Source organism: Idiotropiscis lumnitzeri, chromosome 1 (assembly GCF_059441095.1).
Source record: "Idiotropiscis lumnitzeri isolate Australia: NSW breed Sydney's pygmy pipehorse chromosome 1, RoL_Ilum_1.0, whole genome shotgun sequence".
In the NCBI taxonomy this organism is placed as follows: domain Eukaryota; kingdom Metazoa; phylum Chordata; class Actinopteri; order Syngnathiformes; family Syngnathidae; genus Idiotropiscis; species Idiotropiscis lumnitzeri.
In genome coordinates, this window is record NC_142391.1 from 10,237,692 (window position 1) to 10,254,241 (window position 16,550).

Consider the following 16,550-nt stretch of genomic DNA (forward strand, 5'->3'; position numbering starts at 1 on the left):
CGGCAAAGCCCCAATGAACTCTGCAGTTCAATATTACAGAGCTTTGCGCCTTACCGAACTGCAAATATCCATCTTGGTGTGTTTGTGTTGCGCAAAAGGCACGACAAAGGTATTCCGCACACACTGGATCATAAATGTTTTAAGTAAATCTTTACCATTCTGAGTGGCCATGCAAGTATAAAGAAAGACAAACTATTGTGTGTTTGCAGAATAAGTCACTTTGACATGACTTATCTGTATTGCTGGAATTAACGTGTTGTTCAGTGTATAATAAGCGTCTTTATCTACAGTAAAATTTATTTTCACAATATTACATGTCTACATAACTCTCATGTTGAAAAAGGGGATCGATGCAGAGCCGCTCCCAATTCCTTCAACCCACTGAAAGCCTAAACCAGAATATTAGATTTAACGTTCAAAGTTGAGTCCTTGGATATATCAGTTACTCTTCGCAACACTCTTTGAAGGGCGGGAACGGTCCACCACTGTCTATAGTCTTTCATTGTGTAAAAAAAGCAAGTTGTCCTTTGCCTCTGTTATGAAAACAACTTTTTATCTCTTTTATTTATTTATTTATTTATTTTACAGTGCACCCTGATTTGTGTGAAGTCAGAACCATGAATTCCTCTCTTTGGGACAGACGCGACTAATTGGATAATGACACGTGACACAAATGAGTCGTTTAACAGGCGCCTCTGGAGACAAAACCATGGTTTTTACATGCAGTTACCCTGTTGAAAAAAAATGAAGAATGTATACAATGTATCATTTTTAATTGACTATTTTTTGCGGGTGAGCTGGAGCATATCCCGGCTCTTTTTGGGTGAGAGGTGGGGAGCACTGTACTGCTTGCCAACCAATAACCAAGCACTTATATGCAAACCATCATTCTCACGCTCAGTCACATCTATGGACAATTTAGTGTCTGACCCAACGTGCATTTTTCTGGCATGTGGGAGAGAGCTGAAGAAAAGCCATGCAAACACGAGGAGAGCATGCAAATTCCACACGGGGAGGCTAGCTGTTCGAAATATTGTGACATACCGTTGGATTTTCCTGTAAAGTGTATTTAAATCATGAAGTAGCAGTCGTATTTGTCAGTAATTTGGCACCATGGTGGTTTGCTACCTAGCCAAGTTAACAAGCGACTCAAATAAAGCCTTGCTTGATCCTGCTGGCTTAACCCGTTCATTGCTTGAAACATGAGTGTGTGTGTGTGTGTGTGTGTGTGTGTGTGTGTGTGTACAGTCCTGTGGATCCTGCATCTGAATGGAAGTCATTGTGCGATTCGTGTATGCAAAGTGTCTGGCGCATCTGATACGTGTTAAGCAAAAAGCGGGCAGCAGTGTAGGTAAACATGGAGCCAGCATTTGCCCGCTTGAGCAGACATTAATAACGTACAAAAAGTCCCCCCACCACTTACGACCCCCTCAAAATCCCCCCATTTCCTTTGAGACTCACTCACTCGTCGCGGGTACAGTGGCGTATTGTCTCGGCTTTATTTTCTGAATATACAATCATCAGCCATAACATTCGGTAGACCTGCACTATAGAATGACATCTTGGTTTAACAAGAATTCTGTATTTACGAATTTAATAACACTGTCTTGTCATGCTGACAGTGTTAGAATTAAAAAATAATACTTTGGTTACAGTGATTTACATGACATTTTTTACTAATTTGGTTACTTCATTAAGCGACACAAGTGGACATTCTGGAACTGGACTTCATGTTTGTTTCAAACACAGTGAGTGTTAAAATACCAAACTACTGTTATCGTAGCAGCTCACACACACATCCCATAAAATACAATAACTGTGGGGTGCATGTCTATTTTTAGAGCTGCCTTGAATAATGCATTACTTTGCAGTCAGTGTATACAGCACACAGACTGTGCCCTCCACATGCATGCTGAGTGTGAAGTACAAAGAAGCAACACCTGTGCAGCTCCTCCGAAAATCCAGAGCGCTGTTATTTATTAGCTTCATGTTGGAGAAACACTGATGACATGAATAACTTTAATTTCCACTTTTGATCTTTTCCTCGAATGAAATCCTCCTTGGCTCACATTTTCTCATGTTTGTTTGTGTCTGTTTCAGGCCTTAGATGTGGACCGCAGCGTTCTGTACAAGATGAAAAAGTCAGTGAAGGCCATCTACACGTCTGGTTTGGGTGCGTTTTGCAAATTTTGTACCTCTATCAAAAACACAAAGCACACGGTTATTTTTGGGTCACTGTTCATTAGCAGGAGTACATGAAAACAAGCACCAGCTTCTGTGTTGTCTGGATGTAGGTAGTAGCGTTGAGGACCCAAATGCAGAGAAGCAGGTGAAGCAAGGAGTGCAGGGTGGACCGAACATTATTTACCCAATTGCAAGGGTACTGGGTTATGATCTAGATACAAAATCCACAAAGTCCTAATAAAAATCAAAACTCAAAGTAACCAAGAAACACTGGTAAATAAAACACCCACTGCTACAAGTAACAAAAACTGTACAAGGGGCTGCGACAATGATCCACCAAAGACTGAACGAAAGCAGCGAACTAAATCCAAACAAACTGGCCCAGGTGGGCTCAATAACCAAAAGAGACGTAACATGAAATAAAACTAAACAAAGACAGACCATGGCGTGTATCTTTGTTGATGGTTTACTCAAGACAAAGAAGAAAGATGGTGATTTAGAATTAAGATTTTTATTGTTTTTTGGGGGGGAGTTATTACAGTCCACTTGCATTGGGGCCAAGCGGGGACGTTTATCATGCTGAATTAGTTGTCTGGAAGCAAAATGGTGCACACTTCTTGGCTACAACCAGCAAATGTGATTAGAAAGTTTGCATTCTAAAGAAGCGGAACATGCTACAGTGCCAGCTCTTGGAAACTAAGATGTCGTCATGCAGACATCAGCTGTGGCTCTTCAATGAAGCAATATTCCACGCAATGCAAGTAATAATTAACTCATAATAATATTTTAGGCAAAGCAGTTTTAAATCAGCCTGGAGTCATGCAGTTTTTCTAGGATGCTCAGTCCTGGTGTGATGGCCCTTTTGTCTTCACAGAGGTTGCTTCTGTAGTCGGAACACATACATATTCTTGTTCAGACAGTGGAAGGATGCACTGTGTGTGTGTGTGCGTGTGTGTTAGGATGCTGATTGGCTACGCCGGTGCTGAGTGTTTTCCAGCGTCTTTTGTTTGACCTGACAGAGCCCCCGCTGATGGCGAGAAAGAGAGGGAGCCAGGGCGAGAGTCATGTGAACAATGTGCTGAGCACGTCTTTGGGTGAACACTGCGAGCTCTGTTGTGGTCCCCGCGACAGCTGTCTGATCCAAACTCTCAGAGGAACAGCTGGGAGGGCCACTGAGGCGCGGACACACGCCCGCTTTCACGTCCCGTCAGTCAGTCATTAACACGCATCATGGGGTTGCGTCTTTGTGGGCGTCTGCGTGAACAGTAGCGGTTTGCCGGTTTTCCCTTCAAATGCTCTTGTTTGAATCTGCATAATTGCTATGGCAGTTGGAGTTGAGTAAAGCAGTGTGTACACCCAGTATATTGATATTCAGAGCTAATTTGAGCATTTTTTTCCTCTCTTTCAATCAAAGTTAACTGAAGCCCGATTCTCAGTTGTCTCTAAAGGAAACAAAGCGATTATCCTGTTTTGAGTGGCGTGTGAAGTGTGATTTTTTTTTTTTTTTTCCCCTATCACAGATGTAACTTATTCCGGGCTGTCACTATCAAATATTCATAGACCTTATTCATTTATTGACCATTGCTTTATTGAAAAAATATATATATTTTGCATGAAAGTGTATTGCCAGATCATTTATTTTCACCAGATTAACGTCCTTGAACCAATTATTGGATTTTGCTGCTTAATTCAGTCTCTACAAACGCAATATTAATCACAATGTCGTGTTTAGACTAGTGAGGCCGCATAGAACATGTTATTGTAAAGATTGTTTTTTACTTGATTTCCCCTTTAATTTACTTAGTTATTGATTAATTGATTAATTCTCACAGCTTTAAACTTGCTAGAGGTGAAACAAGAGTTTTAGGTCGTGTCGTAAGTACACCATTTTTATTTCAAATAAGCGAACAGTTACCCCAGTTGCATCTATTTTAAATTGGACAGTGATTTTAAATTAGATCGGAAAATCAGTGCTGTTTCTCGATCCAGCTTCTTTCATTTTAGGCAGCTGGCTAACGTGGCACTTAGAAACAGTAACCCATGCCTTTGTTGCATATAGACTAGATTACTGTAATGTACTTTACTTTGGAGTCAGCCAGTCCTCCCTCAAGCCCCTCCCACCTTTTAACGAGAGCTTGGAAGGTGTTGTGAAATGGGCATAAATAAAGTTGTGTTGTATTATATTTCTTCTACAGCCACTGTTTCTTCTTTGTATTTTCCGGCTGTCTGTATGATTTCTGGAACAATGTACTATGAACGCAGGTCAGGCTTCGTACTTATATTTTTTTCCTCGGCATGTGTGGGGTCTCCCGCATTTAAGAAAATTCGGTTAAGATGTTAACAGCCGTTATGTGTGCACCCAGCTTCAGCAGCAGGTCAGCATTACTTGCTTTCATTCCAAACAGGATCATCAGCTGTGACAACAAAATGAGCAATCCATTATGATGTTTATAGTCAAAACATTATATAAGCCATTGGGCTGCTGGTAGAGTTTTAACCAATAGAGCCTTGCACAAACATTTGTTATTAGAAAGTTTAGGACAAAAATCTACCCGGAGTCTCATTTGTTTAGAATACAAACCGGCCGGCTTCATTCTGTGGCGGGTTTCTTTTGGTGTCCTCCATTGTCGAAGTCAAATATAAATATGCAAAGGTGCATTTATGAAAACACATTCATGTTATTAGAGTGTTAGAAGAAACCGTAATAACATTTGGGCAATTGCACATTTTGGAAGAGGAGTGAAACAATACAGTATAACGAAACCAACATTGTCAAAGTTATGGCTGTATTGTGTCTTACCACCTAGTTTTGAAACTACACCGAAAATAAAATGATAAAAGCTCACATATTATACATATACATGGATGTTTATTTTGCGTGTGCGTGTGTGTATATAAGTGTGGTGCTGAGGCTGATTTCCAGATTTGAGCGAGTGCAAATTGATTTTTATTTTGCTACTTTTGCATGTGCTGCCTTGGGGGATAATCTTTTTTTGGTTTCTGAAAAACTCATAACTTTCATAACTTTTCAGGTCAATTCACATTATACATCCCAAATTGTTTTACTTTGTTCTTGCACCCCTAAAATTTCACTGCTCGTCAAACAAAAGAGTTAGTCTGGAGCCCTGCACATTATCTTCGACCTATTATGGTTCCGCCGTATGTGACTGAATGTAAACCTTGCAAAATGGGATTACAGAAAGTAAATGATGCTTTATGTTGACACGTGGGGAAGCAACTCTTCTTTTCCTCTGTGTGTTTACACAATGAAAGGTTCCTCGTGTTCCCCAGAGAGGATGCTGGGGAAAAAGCTTGACTAATGAGCACAAAGAGTTTCACCAGTGACCGCCTCAAAATTGGGAGTGTAACGACCCCCCCCCCCCCCCCCCCCCCAAGAATTGCCTTGTTCTAAACCACTTGTGACGTTGTGTGTGAGTAACGATGACGAGGAAGAGGATGAACAGAAAGATAGGCGTAGGAAATGACGTCATTTTTTTCTGACGTGTTGTTATTGGATACTGAAGGAGGAGGAATATTTTGGAAATGTCGTGGAATATGAAAAAGACAATAATAGTTTGCTGCAGGGACCTTTGTACAAGCTCTTTGTGCACTGCACGTACGGTAAAAATTGGTGAAAGCTTTGCCGTGACTAAATTCAATTTGTCTGATGAGGTTTTCACTTAGTGACTCAGAAGCTTTCAGCTAATAAGACCATGCCTATCTTCCGAGCGACAGACATGCTGTTCTCCAGGTCCATCTCTAAAACTGACACCTGGCTGAACAGGGATTCTGTCTGCTTTTGAGTGACAGGATGTCTGTGTTTGTGTGAGTCATGGCAGCGTCGCTCCAGGTGTGTTTTAGTGCTCACCTTTGCATTTTTATACGCTCCTCCTCTCTGTGCTAACCCACCACTCCTACACACGTCATATTTCTTAGTGATGGTTGTCGTGGCAACAGCCCCCCCTGAGCCTCTTCCCAAGTGCGGCTGCTGTCCTGATTATATTAACTGTTCCCCTCTCACCCAAGACGGTATGTGTGCTCAGTTGACACAATGGAAGATTCTCGTCACCAGTTTGTGCATTTTACGTTTTTTGTTTTGGGCTTGGTTTGTGGTGTTACTTTTGAATTTTCCTGCCACAAAACAATAAAAATTAAATGTAATTGGAATTGACCTATTTGACTATCAAAGAATGTCGTGTCACGCCCACCCTGCGTGGCAACATTGAAAATATCTGATCAGATCTGTGAAACTTCGTGCTCGGGCGCTGATCAGAAATAAAACGTAATCATTCGTGAAATTTGACTCTATTTCACCAATCAAACAGAGCCCGGCAGCCACATGACTGTCATGGCACATATTAATAATTCGTGAGTTCACACTCGTTATGCCTCCCATTGATCGGATAAGAGACTCCAGTTCCTTTTACAGATGTTTTTTCTTCAACACACCATAGAACACTCTGGCCTGCTCTCAATCAACGGCAGTCTTCTCCCGGAGCAAATCTTGAAAATCAAAAACTGTGATGCTTCAAAACTTCTTATATTTGCCTTATATATTCACTCGGCTTTGGCAAACAACGAGGAATGACGAGGAAAAAAATTGACAAAATGCTTCTACGGCAAGTGCTGCGCGATCTCTGTATAAAGCGTACGGGAATTCCGTAACATGCAACTTCCGGTTAAACATTCCAAAATAAAAGGCATGGTATTTCAAAATAAATATGGCGGCGTTTACAATCGTGACTAGATCAACTGCCTTGCCTCGGGGATTCCCAACCACTGTGCTGAAACGCATTAGTGTTCCGTGAGAGGTCACGAAAATTCTCACTTAATTGGAACGAAAATGATTATTCCAAGTCTCTGTGTGTCATTCTTCAATTCCTGCAGTATATCAGCTTTATGTTCAATGTGTGAGTCTAATATAGCCCACAACCAAATCTGAACTGGATGTGTATGTTTTATTTAATTATTCATTTTTTTTGTTTGTTTGTTTAGCTCACGTTGAGAATGAAGAGCAGTACACTCAGGCGCTGGAGAAGTTTGGAGAAAATTGTGTGTACAGAGACGATCCAGATTTGGGCTCGGCGTTCCTCAAGTTCTCCGTCTTCACCAAGGAGCTCACTGCACTCTTCAAAAACCTGGTGAGTCCGTACAATGAGGAGGAGGCCAAGTGGATACGGGGTGGGGGGTGGGGAGAGGATTTCCATTTTGTCCTTAATTGTCTCAATCCCCCTGGAGGCAAACACACACACACTGAACAGCAGTGTGTGAATGTGGTGTTGCCCAGGAAGCTTCGGTTTTCCACGGAGGCGGCCAATGAGCCGCTGCGAAGTTTCATTGCAGTTTGATATAATCAAGTATGATCCTCCTCCTCTAAAAGCAGCTTGTGTAGCCTGTCCAACTCTATTATATACTCACTTGAACCCTTTACGCTCACACCGAGTTGATGCAACTTTAGTAACAATGATATCTTAAATCAAAGTAATATGAGATGCTGTCGAATCAGGATTTGGATCCCTTTGGAAGCAAACCTTTTAAACAGTGGAACTTAATTTCTTAAAATGCATTATTGCCACGCATGTGCGCTTTTAAAAAAAGGGCGCAATTAGATGTGACGATATCACTGTAGTGTACTGTATAGTTCAAAATCTGAGGTACAAATTTACCAGAATGACAAAAATGTTCTCCCGATTAAGATGCTAATGTCTACGATTATTGTCGTTTGCGGTGTTGTCAAACTGCTAAAACATATTGAGAGGTGTTATAAAAACTCTCAAAGCATTTTGACCTCAGCAGCTTCTGTGTGTCTCTCTTGTCCAGTTCCAGAACATGAACAACATCATCACCTTCCCTCTGGACAGCCTGCTGAAAGGAGACCTGAAAGGGGTCAAAGGGGTGAGTAGGCAAAATGGCCATGTGTCATCGGTGTCACTTCTTAAGCAAACTTTGATGAATGGGATGGACGACAAGTGGGGAGGTTTTTGCTGACTTGTCATGAAAACGGAAGTTGTTGTCTGGCAATTTTCTGCCAATGCGAAAATTATTATTATCATTATTTTTTTTTTAAGTGGATGTGGAAGGGCTTGATCAACATGTATTTCGAACAGCGTAACATATACTCAGTAAAGTGAATATGGTGTTTAAAGGGTAAGTCCTCTTTTTAGCCATCTCATGTGGGCGGCCATTTTGTCACTTTTGTCGACTAAAAATGACCTCATAGTTGCGATGGGCTCAACTAACGAGCAATCATGGCTCAGCTTCAGAAAACAGGTGAGCCGTGATTGGTCATTACCTGTGCCCCGAGCAACCGTGATGTCATTTTCCGTCGACAGAATTGACAAAATGGCCACGCTCTTCGATGGTTCTAAACGTGCTGATTTTGCTGCTTCACTCATATTCCACAAACGTGTCATGTTGAGACTAGTGAAGCCGCATAGAACATTTTATTGCTAAGAATTTTTTGGGGTTGACTGCCCCTTTAATGACAACTCTCAACTTTATTTTGGTGAAATGGGGGGAGTCTTAAAAGCCCCTTTTGGTGATGTTGACTCTTAAGTGTCACGTTCAATTACTCAAATATGTCAATCCAAACTGGACAAACAAGGGCTATTTAGTAATATAATTTAGGACATGACGACGTAGTGCTTCTGTGACCTTTCATTCCCTGACTTTGGCTACAGTGACAATATGATGAGATTAACTCAGCTCCACTGAGGCTGGTCGCCATAGAAACAAGTCCCCATGACCCCGATCCACATGGCCTGTCTCTCTATCTCAGAACTGTTTGTCTCTCCTTGTTCTTTCAATGTTTTCCTCAAGTGTCTGACATGGCTTCCTGCCATTGTTCTCGCAGATCTCTACACCGCTGCGCTCTCCCCCCTTCTATGAAATTCCAACATTCTGTCTACTGCGCTCCCTGCAAATACTTGATTTATTAGCCTTTTGATTGATTCTCATTACACCATGGCAATAGAGTTAATGAGCTGTTGAACTTTTTGTAACCTCGCGTACATTACCGTCGTTACAATTGTAAAACTCTCCTCTCCAACCTGTTGCTCAAGGCAATATTCGGCAGTATTCCCACCGCCCCTCTCACCTCCATCGTCTTCTTCCTCCTCCTCTTCCATTATCGCTCTGCATGGCTTTCCCACGAGACCGACCTGTCAGCAAATGGGGGAAGCAGGATCATGTCCAGACTCGCTTGACAAGCTGTCGCGGCCGTGGGGGAGAAAAAAGACAAAATAACAACTCGACTTGAATGTCACGAAAGGAGACTGGAGTTGTCTACGTGAACTATGTGTAACGAACGTCACTGACAAAAGTTTTCAAATTGGATAAAAAGTGCAGTCATGTGTGGAGAAATGATGCACAGTTTAAAACAAACAAAAAAAAAAAACGTCTGAGATCTTTCATGCTCATTTGCACTTGACTGTTAAATTGTTTTTAAGACATTTGGAAATAGCACAATTCCTGCTGTTCATCTCCTTGTTAGAACTGCGAGTTGTTCAAAAAGTACAGAAAAACGGAACATTTGGACATTCAAAGGTGTAGAGGTCAGATTAAGTGGACCTGTAACTATTATCGGTCGAGGTGTAAAAAACAAACGAACAAAAAAAAAACCAAACGATGTAAATCTGAAAACCGCATTAAATCAAACCAAATCGTTTCTCTTTAAAAATATATGGAGATAAGTATTGAATCGACTTTAATTGTTGAGATTGTCGCAGGAAATGTTACATTTACTGTACGGACAAATTCATTCATATGTATCTAAAATGAGAACATGGAAATTATTGCATCATAGCTCATCAAACTGAGCCGTACATTATAGAATCAAATCGTAATTCTCCACTTTCTATGGAGAAACTATTTTTGACATTTGATGTCTGATTTTTTTTTTTTAGTTTTACAGTTTATGGTATCTCTCTCAGTACAGTAAGTTGCAAATAGGAACGTCAACCCATTTTTTGGGTCTCAAGCAGGAAATTTTGGACTTCCCAGTTTTGTGGAATGTAACATTAATTTCCTGTTAGTTAATGTTTTCCACAAACATGTCAATCCTCCCCCACGACAGCCTTCACTAATATAATAATAATGGCATGCTGGTGACTAATCTAACAACCTTTCTAGCATTTGCTCAGCAAAGAAAAAGTACCCCACGTCATCTCTTCTCACTTCGCCACCCAAGGCAATCTGGACTTTGTTGGGTTTAGTCTGAGTCCAGCTCCTAAAAAAAAAAATGACCACGGATGGGATCCTGCAGGACCTGGTGGTGTTCCTCTTCAAGATAAACAGACCTAATACACTCCCAGGCAGTGGAAAATGGAAAGTGCTGAGTCTAAAAGTCGCTTGTGCTACCGGGGGATTTTCATCGTGGACACCAGTATGATGTCATGCTTGTAGCTTGACCCGCTCGGCTGCATCAGCCATCACGTGATCGGATGGGCACTGTGGAATCATCAGTGTTTGCACAAGTAAGGCGCGAGATGAGAGGGCGTTAGTGGTTCTGAATTGTGGTTCAGTGGCTCGTGAAACACCCGCTCCTGCTTACTGCTTGATATTTTTGATAAAAACACTTCCCTGTTCGTTCAATCTTCAAACGATTCGACCAAAATAATCAGCCAAATGTCCGACTGTTGCCAATTGTTACACTAACCATTTTCAAGTAAATGTAGTAACACGGTTTCATTAATTCGTACACATAATACATACCATTTTATACTTCAAAAAATTAAATTAAAATAAAATAAATAATTATAATTTTTTTAATTATATATATATATCTATAATTATATTTGTTGAGAGGATCATTAAATGGGCTTGTCATTCCACACAAGTGGACAGTGCAAGTTGCGCAAGGAATTGACATTGGATGTTTTTTCTCACAACCTAAAGTCATGGTTTGTTAAAAAAAATAAAAAAATAGAAAATAAGAACAGTGCAATATAACACAAACAAAAATGTTTTCAATGTGACACATTTGACTACTGATAACACAAATGCACTTCGGACTGGGATTAATGTCCTTATAATTGTAAATAAATGTATATGTCCCGCAATGCATTCTGGGAACTGCAAAGGAAAGTTAGTTTTTTTGAACAATATTTTGTTTGCAGCTATTCACGGGGAATTGGAACCAGGCCACCCCACGAATAGCATATATATGTGAATGATTGATGTACATTTTATTGGCGGATTAATCGGTAATCAGGAATTATTTCTGCCAAAAATTTACATCGGCCTCAAAAAAGCCCATATCTGTTGGAAACTATCAAGAACTTAATAGAATTGAATTTCAGCAGCCTTTTTCTCATTTCCTGTGTGAAATCGAATAGCGTAAGCAGTTGTCGCTGTCGGACATGTATTGCATACACATTACATTCTAACAATAATCTTTGCCAATCTATCCTGTTTCATTGCTGTTACGAGCATAGCTCAAAAATATGTGGGCGAAACCATTCCAAATTTGTGTGGGTCCAGATTGATGATGCATCCATTTTCATGCGACGTTATCTTGTTCAGGGTCTTGGCAAGGGCTGGGCTAAGACAGCTGAATTTGGGTGGAAGCGAGACTACACCCTTGGATTGTTGCCAGACGATCGCAGGGTGCTTGTGAAGCGGGAATTGATCCCATGCCAGCTGTTTAGAAATCTGAAATCGGAATTATCCTTAGATTGCACATTTGGGATTTTTTTTTAAATCAATATTATCATTGTGAAAATTCCAGCGCATGTGTGGTCTTGATGGACAGCAGCTCTTGTTTGATCTATTTTGAGTAAATTCTACCTGTATGTAGTTAGACTGTTTCCTTAGTGCAAACCCTGGTCATCGCGGGTGCTTACCTTGCTGCACATTCAGCATGGAAGTGGGATACGTGACAGAGGAAAGTATGAAAGGAGCCAATATTGCTGCTAGGGGGTGGTAGCTTTGCTAATGGAAGCATTTTTTAAAGGCATGACATGATGTTCTCGCTTCTTCCTGACTCCCAGCCAGAATGGGAACAAGGGTAGTAAAAGCTGGCTCTCCCAGAGGGAGTATTGTGCCCTGTCTTGGCCTATTCTGCCATTCTCTGCCTAGCCATGCCCGTGTGTGGTATTTTTAGCAATCACTGTTTTTCTCGTCTCTCAGCCTCTAACATTTCCTTCCGTCTACCCTCTTACAGTTCTTTTTACCTGCTTCCTGTAGGCTCTAAAGTCTAAACCAAGGGTGGGCAAACTTTTTGATTGGCGGGCCACAATGGGTTCCAAAATTTGACAGAGGGGAGCAGATGGATGGAGTGTTTTGGTAACCTCACCTCATCGGAGAAAAAATGAAAGTGAACAAAAGCATTACAACAATATTTAGGTCTTTGAAAAACCACAGTATTTAGAAAATTAAACATTAACAAGGTTTATTCATTTAATTTTTTTCAAGTTCTGCGGGCCGAATTAAAACGTTTAATGGGCCGCATGTGGCCCCCGGGCTGTAGTTTGCCCACGCCTACTCTTAATGTTGGTTTCCAGGCGTTTTCTTTGCAATGTACTCCTCACTTTGATGTCTTCTGCCTTTGAACGGTTTCGTGAGTGGCAAAGTGCTCTTGGATTTGGTTCAGTGGACCAAACCTGATCACGGGATTTGAGAAGTTGAGCATGCCACTCCTCTGCAGTTTATGCAAACATCTGTAGTGTGATCACCACCCCCTGTGTTACCTGTGGTACAGAAATTTTCATGGCTAAAACCCTTCAGTAGTCGCATAATCTTCACTCTTTTCTGAATATGCTCACTATGTGACACTCACCACTGTCTGCTCGTGTCGGACCTGGTCTGTGTTTAATTAGCGCCACAACAGCAGGGATGCTGTTTAATCAAAAGTTTTGTTCGAGCGGTTGGTTGAAGCTCACCCTTGACAATGAGAAATCAGCGTTGCCTATCGGAGGCATGACCCGAGGAATTAAATGTCCTCCAAACAATCACATGGAGCCGCCTGGCCTCCCTGTGCCCTGCTGGGACAGCTATGGGCTGCGTTTGTGTGGAAGGTGATTGCGTTGTGTTGATTCTCATCGTCATATACACATTGACTTTGCTCGTTAGTCACAGTGGAAGCTCTCGGCATGTTCCATTCGCCTTCGTGGATACTCGCATTCCTGCGTTTGTTTCGCTGTATAGCCATGGTTGCTGTGTTTTTCATTTTTTTTTTGTTTGTAATCTAGTCCACTTCATTTGCTGATCAATAATTTAACACCCCTTGATTTTTACTTTTTACCAAATAATACAACAAATGTTCATCCGTGCTATTTTTCTGGGATAGATGCAATACCAAAAGTCTTCATTCTGGATTTTTCTTCATCTATTTGTTGGTTGACAAACAGCAGGGATTGGCCAATGACATGTTTATTTAAGTGTCAGCGTTATTGTAAAAAAAATGTAATGTATTTGGCAAAAGAAACTCATCTTTATTCCAAGCTGTTCCTTCATATTTTTTACTTTTTGTTCATAAATAATAAATACTGTTGGATTTTAAAAAAAAGTCCATTCCGTCCACATCAGCATTCTGCTCTGGATGCAGTTTTTAAATGTCATTCTACCCTTTTTTTCTCCCCCCCCCACACAGGATCTGAAAAAACCTTTTGACAAAGCCTGGAAGGACTACGAAACTAAAGTGTAAGACGGCTGTTTCAGCCAATTTGAACTGTTCATTTTGAAATGTGCTGTTGTTGTCTTGACTAACCACTCTCCCGATTTAACATCCCCCTTGTGATTTTTCTCTCACTTTCACTGTATTGTAAATAACCTTTGTCGAGTGACTCCTCCCCACTGAGTAGCCTGCATCCTTGTGGTTATGCATGCAAAAAATAAGTTAAATAAAATACGATGTTTATAGTTTTTTTTATATATATATCTTACAAGCTGCAAAGGACATTCTTTACTGAAAGGGTAATACATCCTCTCTCCAAAGCCTTTTAATTAGACAGTTCAGTCTTGGTGCTGATGTCAAGCATTTATCCTGGTGCTGCATGGCAGTTGTGTGCCTGAGCGGATAAATTCAGCAAAAGTGGTCTGGTGCATTTGAATTTCCAGTTTGGAGCGTCATGTCACTTTTAATACTGTATGTTCAGGGATTGTGATTCATTTTAAAATCTGGATAGTTGAACTACAAAGGCGAGCTCCTACATATGAATTTCAACGGATACAGATGTTAAGGGAAACGCTTTCTGAACATGCAGCAATGGAAGTGAATGGATCCTCAACCGTCGTCTTGGCTTGTGGCCAAACAGCATGGCAGCCATGTGTCTCTCGATTAGCGACAGTCATGATGACTCGGTAAAACTCAGTCATGGCTGAAGGACGCATCTGCTGAAATTTAGAAGTAGGGCTGGGCGATATGGCTGAAAACTATATCGTGACGCAAGTATGTCATATTGGTCGATATCGATATATATTGAATTATTATTATTATTATTATTTATTTATTTATTTATTTTACTATTGAAAATAGAAAAGGGAAAAGGGCTGAATTCCTATTTGTTTCATTTTAAAATGTAACATTTACAAAATGCACTAGAAAAAAAGTCAAACGCACTCCAGCGTGTCCAGGGGAGGGTGCTTGTGAGCGGCTTAACGGCTACGTACGCCTGCCTCGCTTCTCTGGAGGTCTCGTGTGCTGGAGCTACAGGCCGTTTCGTCCGGTGCGTGTCCGCGGAGGGTGCTTGCCACCTGTTTTTTGAGTCACGCTGGCTCAGCGGCGCATGCGTAAGCCTCAGGAGGGAGTTTGTGACGAGTTGGGCCGTGATAGGTCGAATCTGCTCCGTTGTTTTTTGATCGATAATTTATCAATACAATTTTCTATTGATATCAACACCCAACTATCGCGATACATATCGATATCGAGTTATCGTCACAGCCCGATTCAGAAGTTCAGCATTCAACGGACTCTCGAAACGCAAAGGTGTCAAAATCATCATTGCGGGCCATGTTACATTACAAAAAAGTTGAAGCAAAATCACTACCTCAACGCCTCTTATTTATTGCAGACTTGATGTCGAAATCAGTTTGAGTGGATAGCGTCAAAGGGAATGTCCAAAATTTGGTATCATTTTACACTTAAAAACAAACTGCATGTCTACGAATGCAGCACAAGGTTTCAATCGTAGCTTTTTTTAAATATAGTCTACCATCACCAGTTGGAGAGTATTATACTCCCCCCATGTGTGATCAAGGATAGACACAACCACTGGTGCATTTTCAATCACTTTATTGAATGCGTAATAAGCACATTCCTACACATGCTGCACTCAATACGCAGATTGGCTAATGGTTAGCCATATAACAGCCAGCTGCTAACCTGACACAAACATGCCGACTTTTACAGGCTCTTTAAAATAGGCTTATGCCACACGCGCCCTTGGAATGTGATACAGTATTCTTTAAAAACAAAACAGCTAATGTTCTCACAATTGCCTCCTTACATTTTCATTGAGTCAATGTACAGACAGAAGCTGAAAACTTGTGAATTCATATCATTGCTCCGTTAGCACCGATCTGACACTGCTATATTTCTGAGGCGATCCAAAAGCCGCATCCTTTTTTAAATTAACGTCGACGAACACCACATGTTGCATGGAAATGGAGCAACCCCTCCGTTGTGTGGTACAGTATGTTTATCTCATTGCCTCATTGCCTGCAGCAGTATGCACCATTGTTGGTCTTTGTGTAAAATCACATCCAGAAAATGGCAAGACTGTGAAATTATGTATCCGCATTCGTTTGTTTGCTTTGAAATCCAATATTCAAAATTGTAAACGGAGTGATTTCGTTTCCACAAAGACCACTATTGACTTGACTATTTGTGTTAACCGGCGCAGTTGAGGCACCTCAAATTCACTCCTGAAATGTTTCTCCTTGCCAGCACCAAGATAGAGAAGGAGAAGAAGGAGCACGCGAGACAGCACGGCATGATCAGGACGGAGATTAGCGGGGCGGAAATTGCCGAGGAGATGGAGAAGGAGAGGAGATTCTTTCAGCTGCAGATGTGTGAGGTTGGTTTGATTGTCATGGGTTGTCAAGTTCCATTTGATTGCTGCTACTTTGTGAACCTCTGCGGTTGAACGCAATCCATTCTGGGTGTTGCTTGACGTTAAATGTCTAAGATTCGGAACAATTCTTCGGATAGAAAATGAGGTGGGCATCATTGCACTGGCGATGTTTTCATACTATAAACACGCTATGTTTAAGATAAGATAAGATAAATGTGCAAAAGCGACTATGATCAGATGCACTAATGTGTTTCAAATGACTTTTGGTGTAATTCTTTATGCTACTTCAAGTCTTTTTGGCCGTCGTGGTTCAATTATTTTACCAATTTTTAAAAATGGCCAAAAAAGTGTTAA

General features: G+C 41.0%; 1 protein-coding gene across 3 annotated transcripts in view; it reads left to right on the plus strand.

The window, feature by feature from the left end:
• asap2a (ArfGAP with SH3 domain, ankyrin repeat and PH domain 2a) overlaps positions 1–16,550 on the plus strand; it is a 44,455-nt gene that overhangs the window by 13,992 nt on the left and 13,913 nt on the right. For 2 of the 3 annotated variants that reach the window (XM_088316100.1, XM_088316092.1), the window contains exons 2-6: positions 2,101–2,173; positions 7,180–7,325; positions 8,005–8,079; positions 13,775–13,824; positions 16,070–16,199. In XM_088316100.1, the coding sequence (XP_088172226.1) occupies positions 2,101–2,173; positions 7,180–7,325; positions 8,005–8,079; positions 13,775–13,824; positions 16,070–16,199 (474 nt within the window). Of the gene's footprint in view, positions 1–2,100; positions 2,174–7,179; positions 7,326–8,004; positions 8,080–13,774; positions 13,825–13,861; positions 14,098–16,069; positions 16,200–16,550 lie in introns of those variants that run through there. The other variant, XM_088316107.1, reaches the window with a different exon arrangement.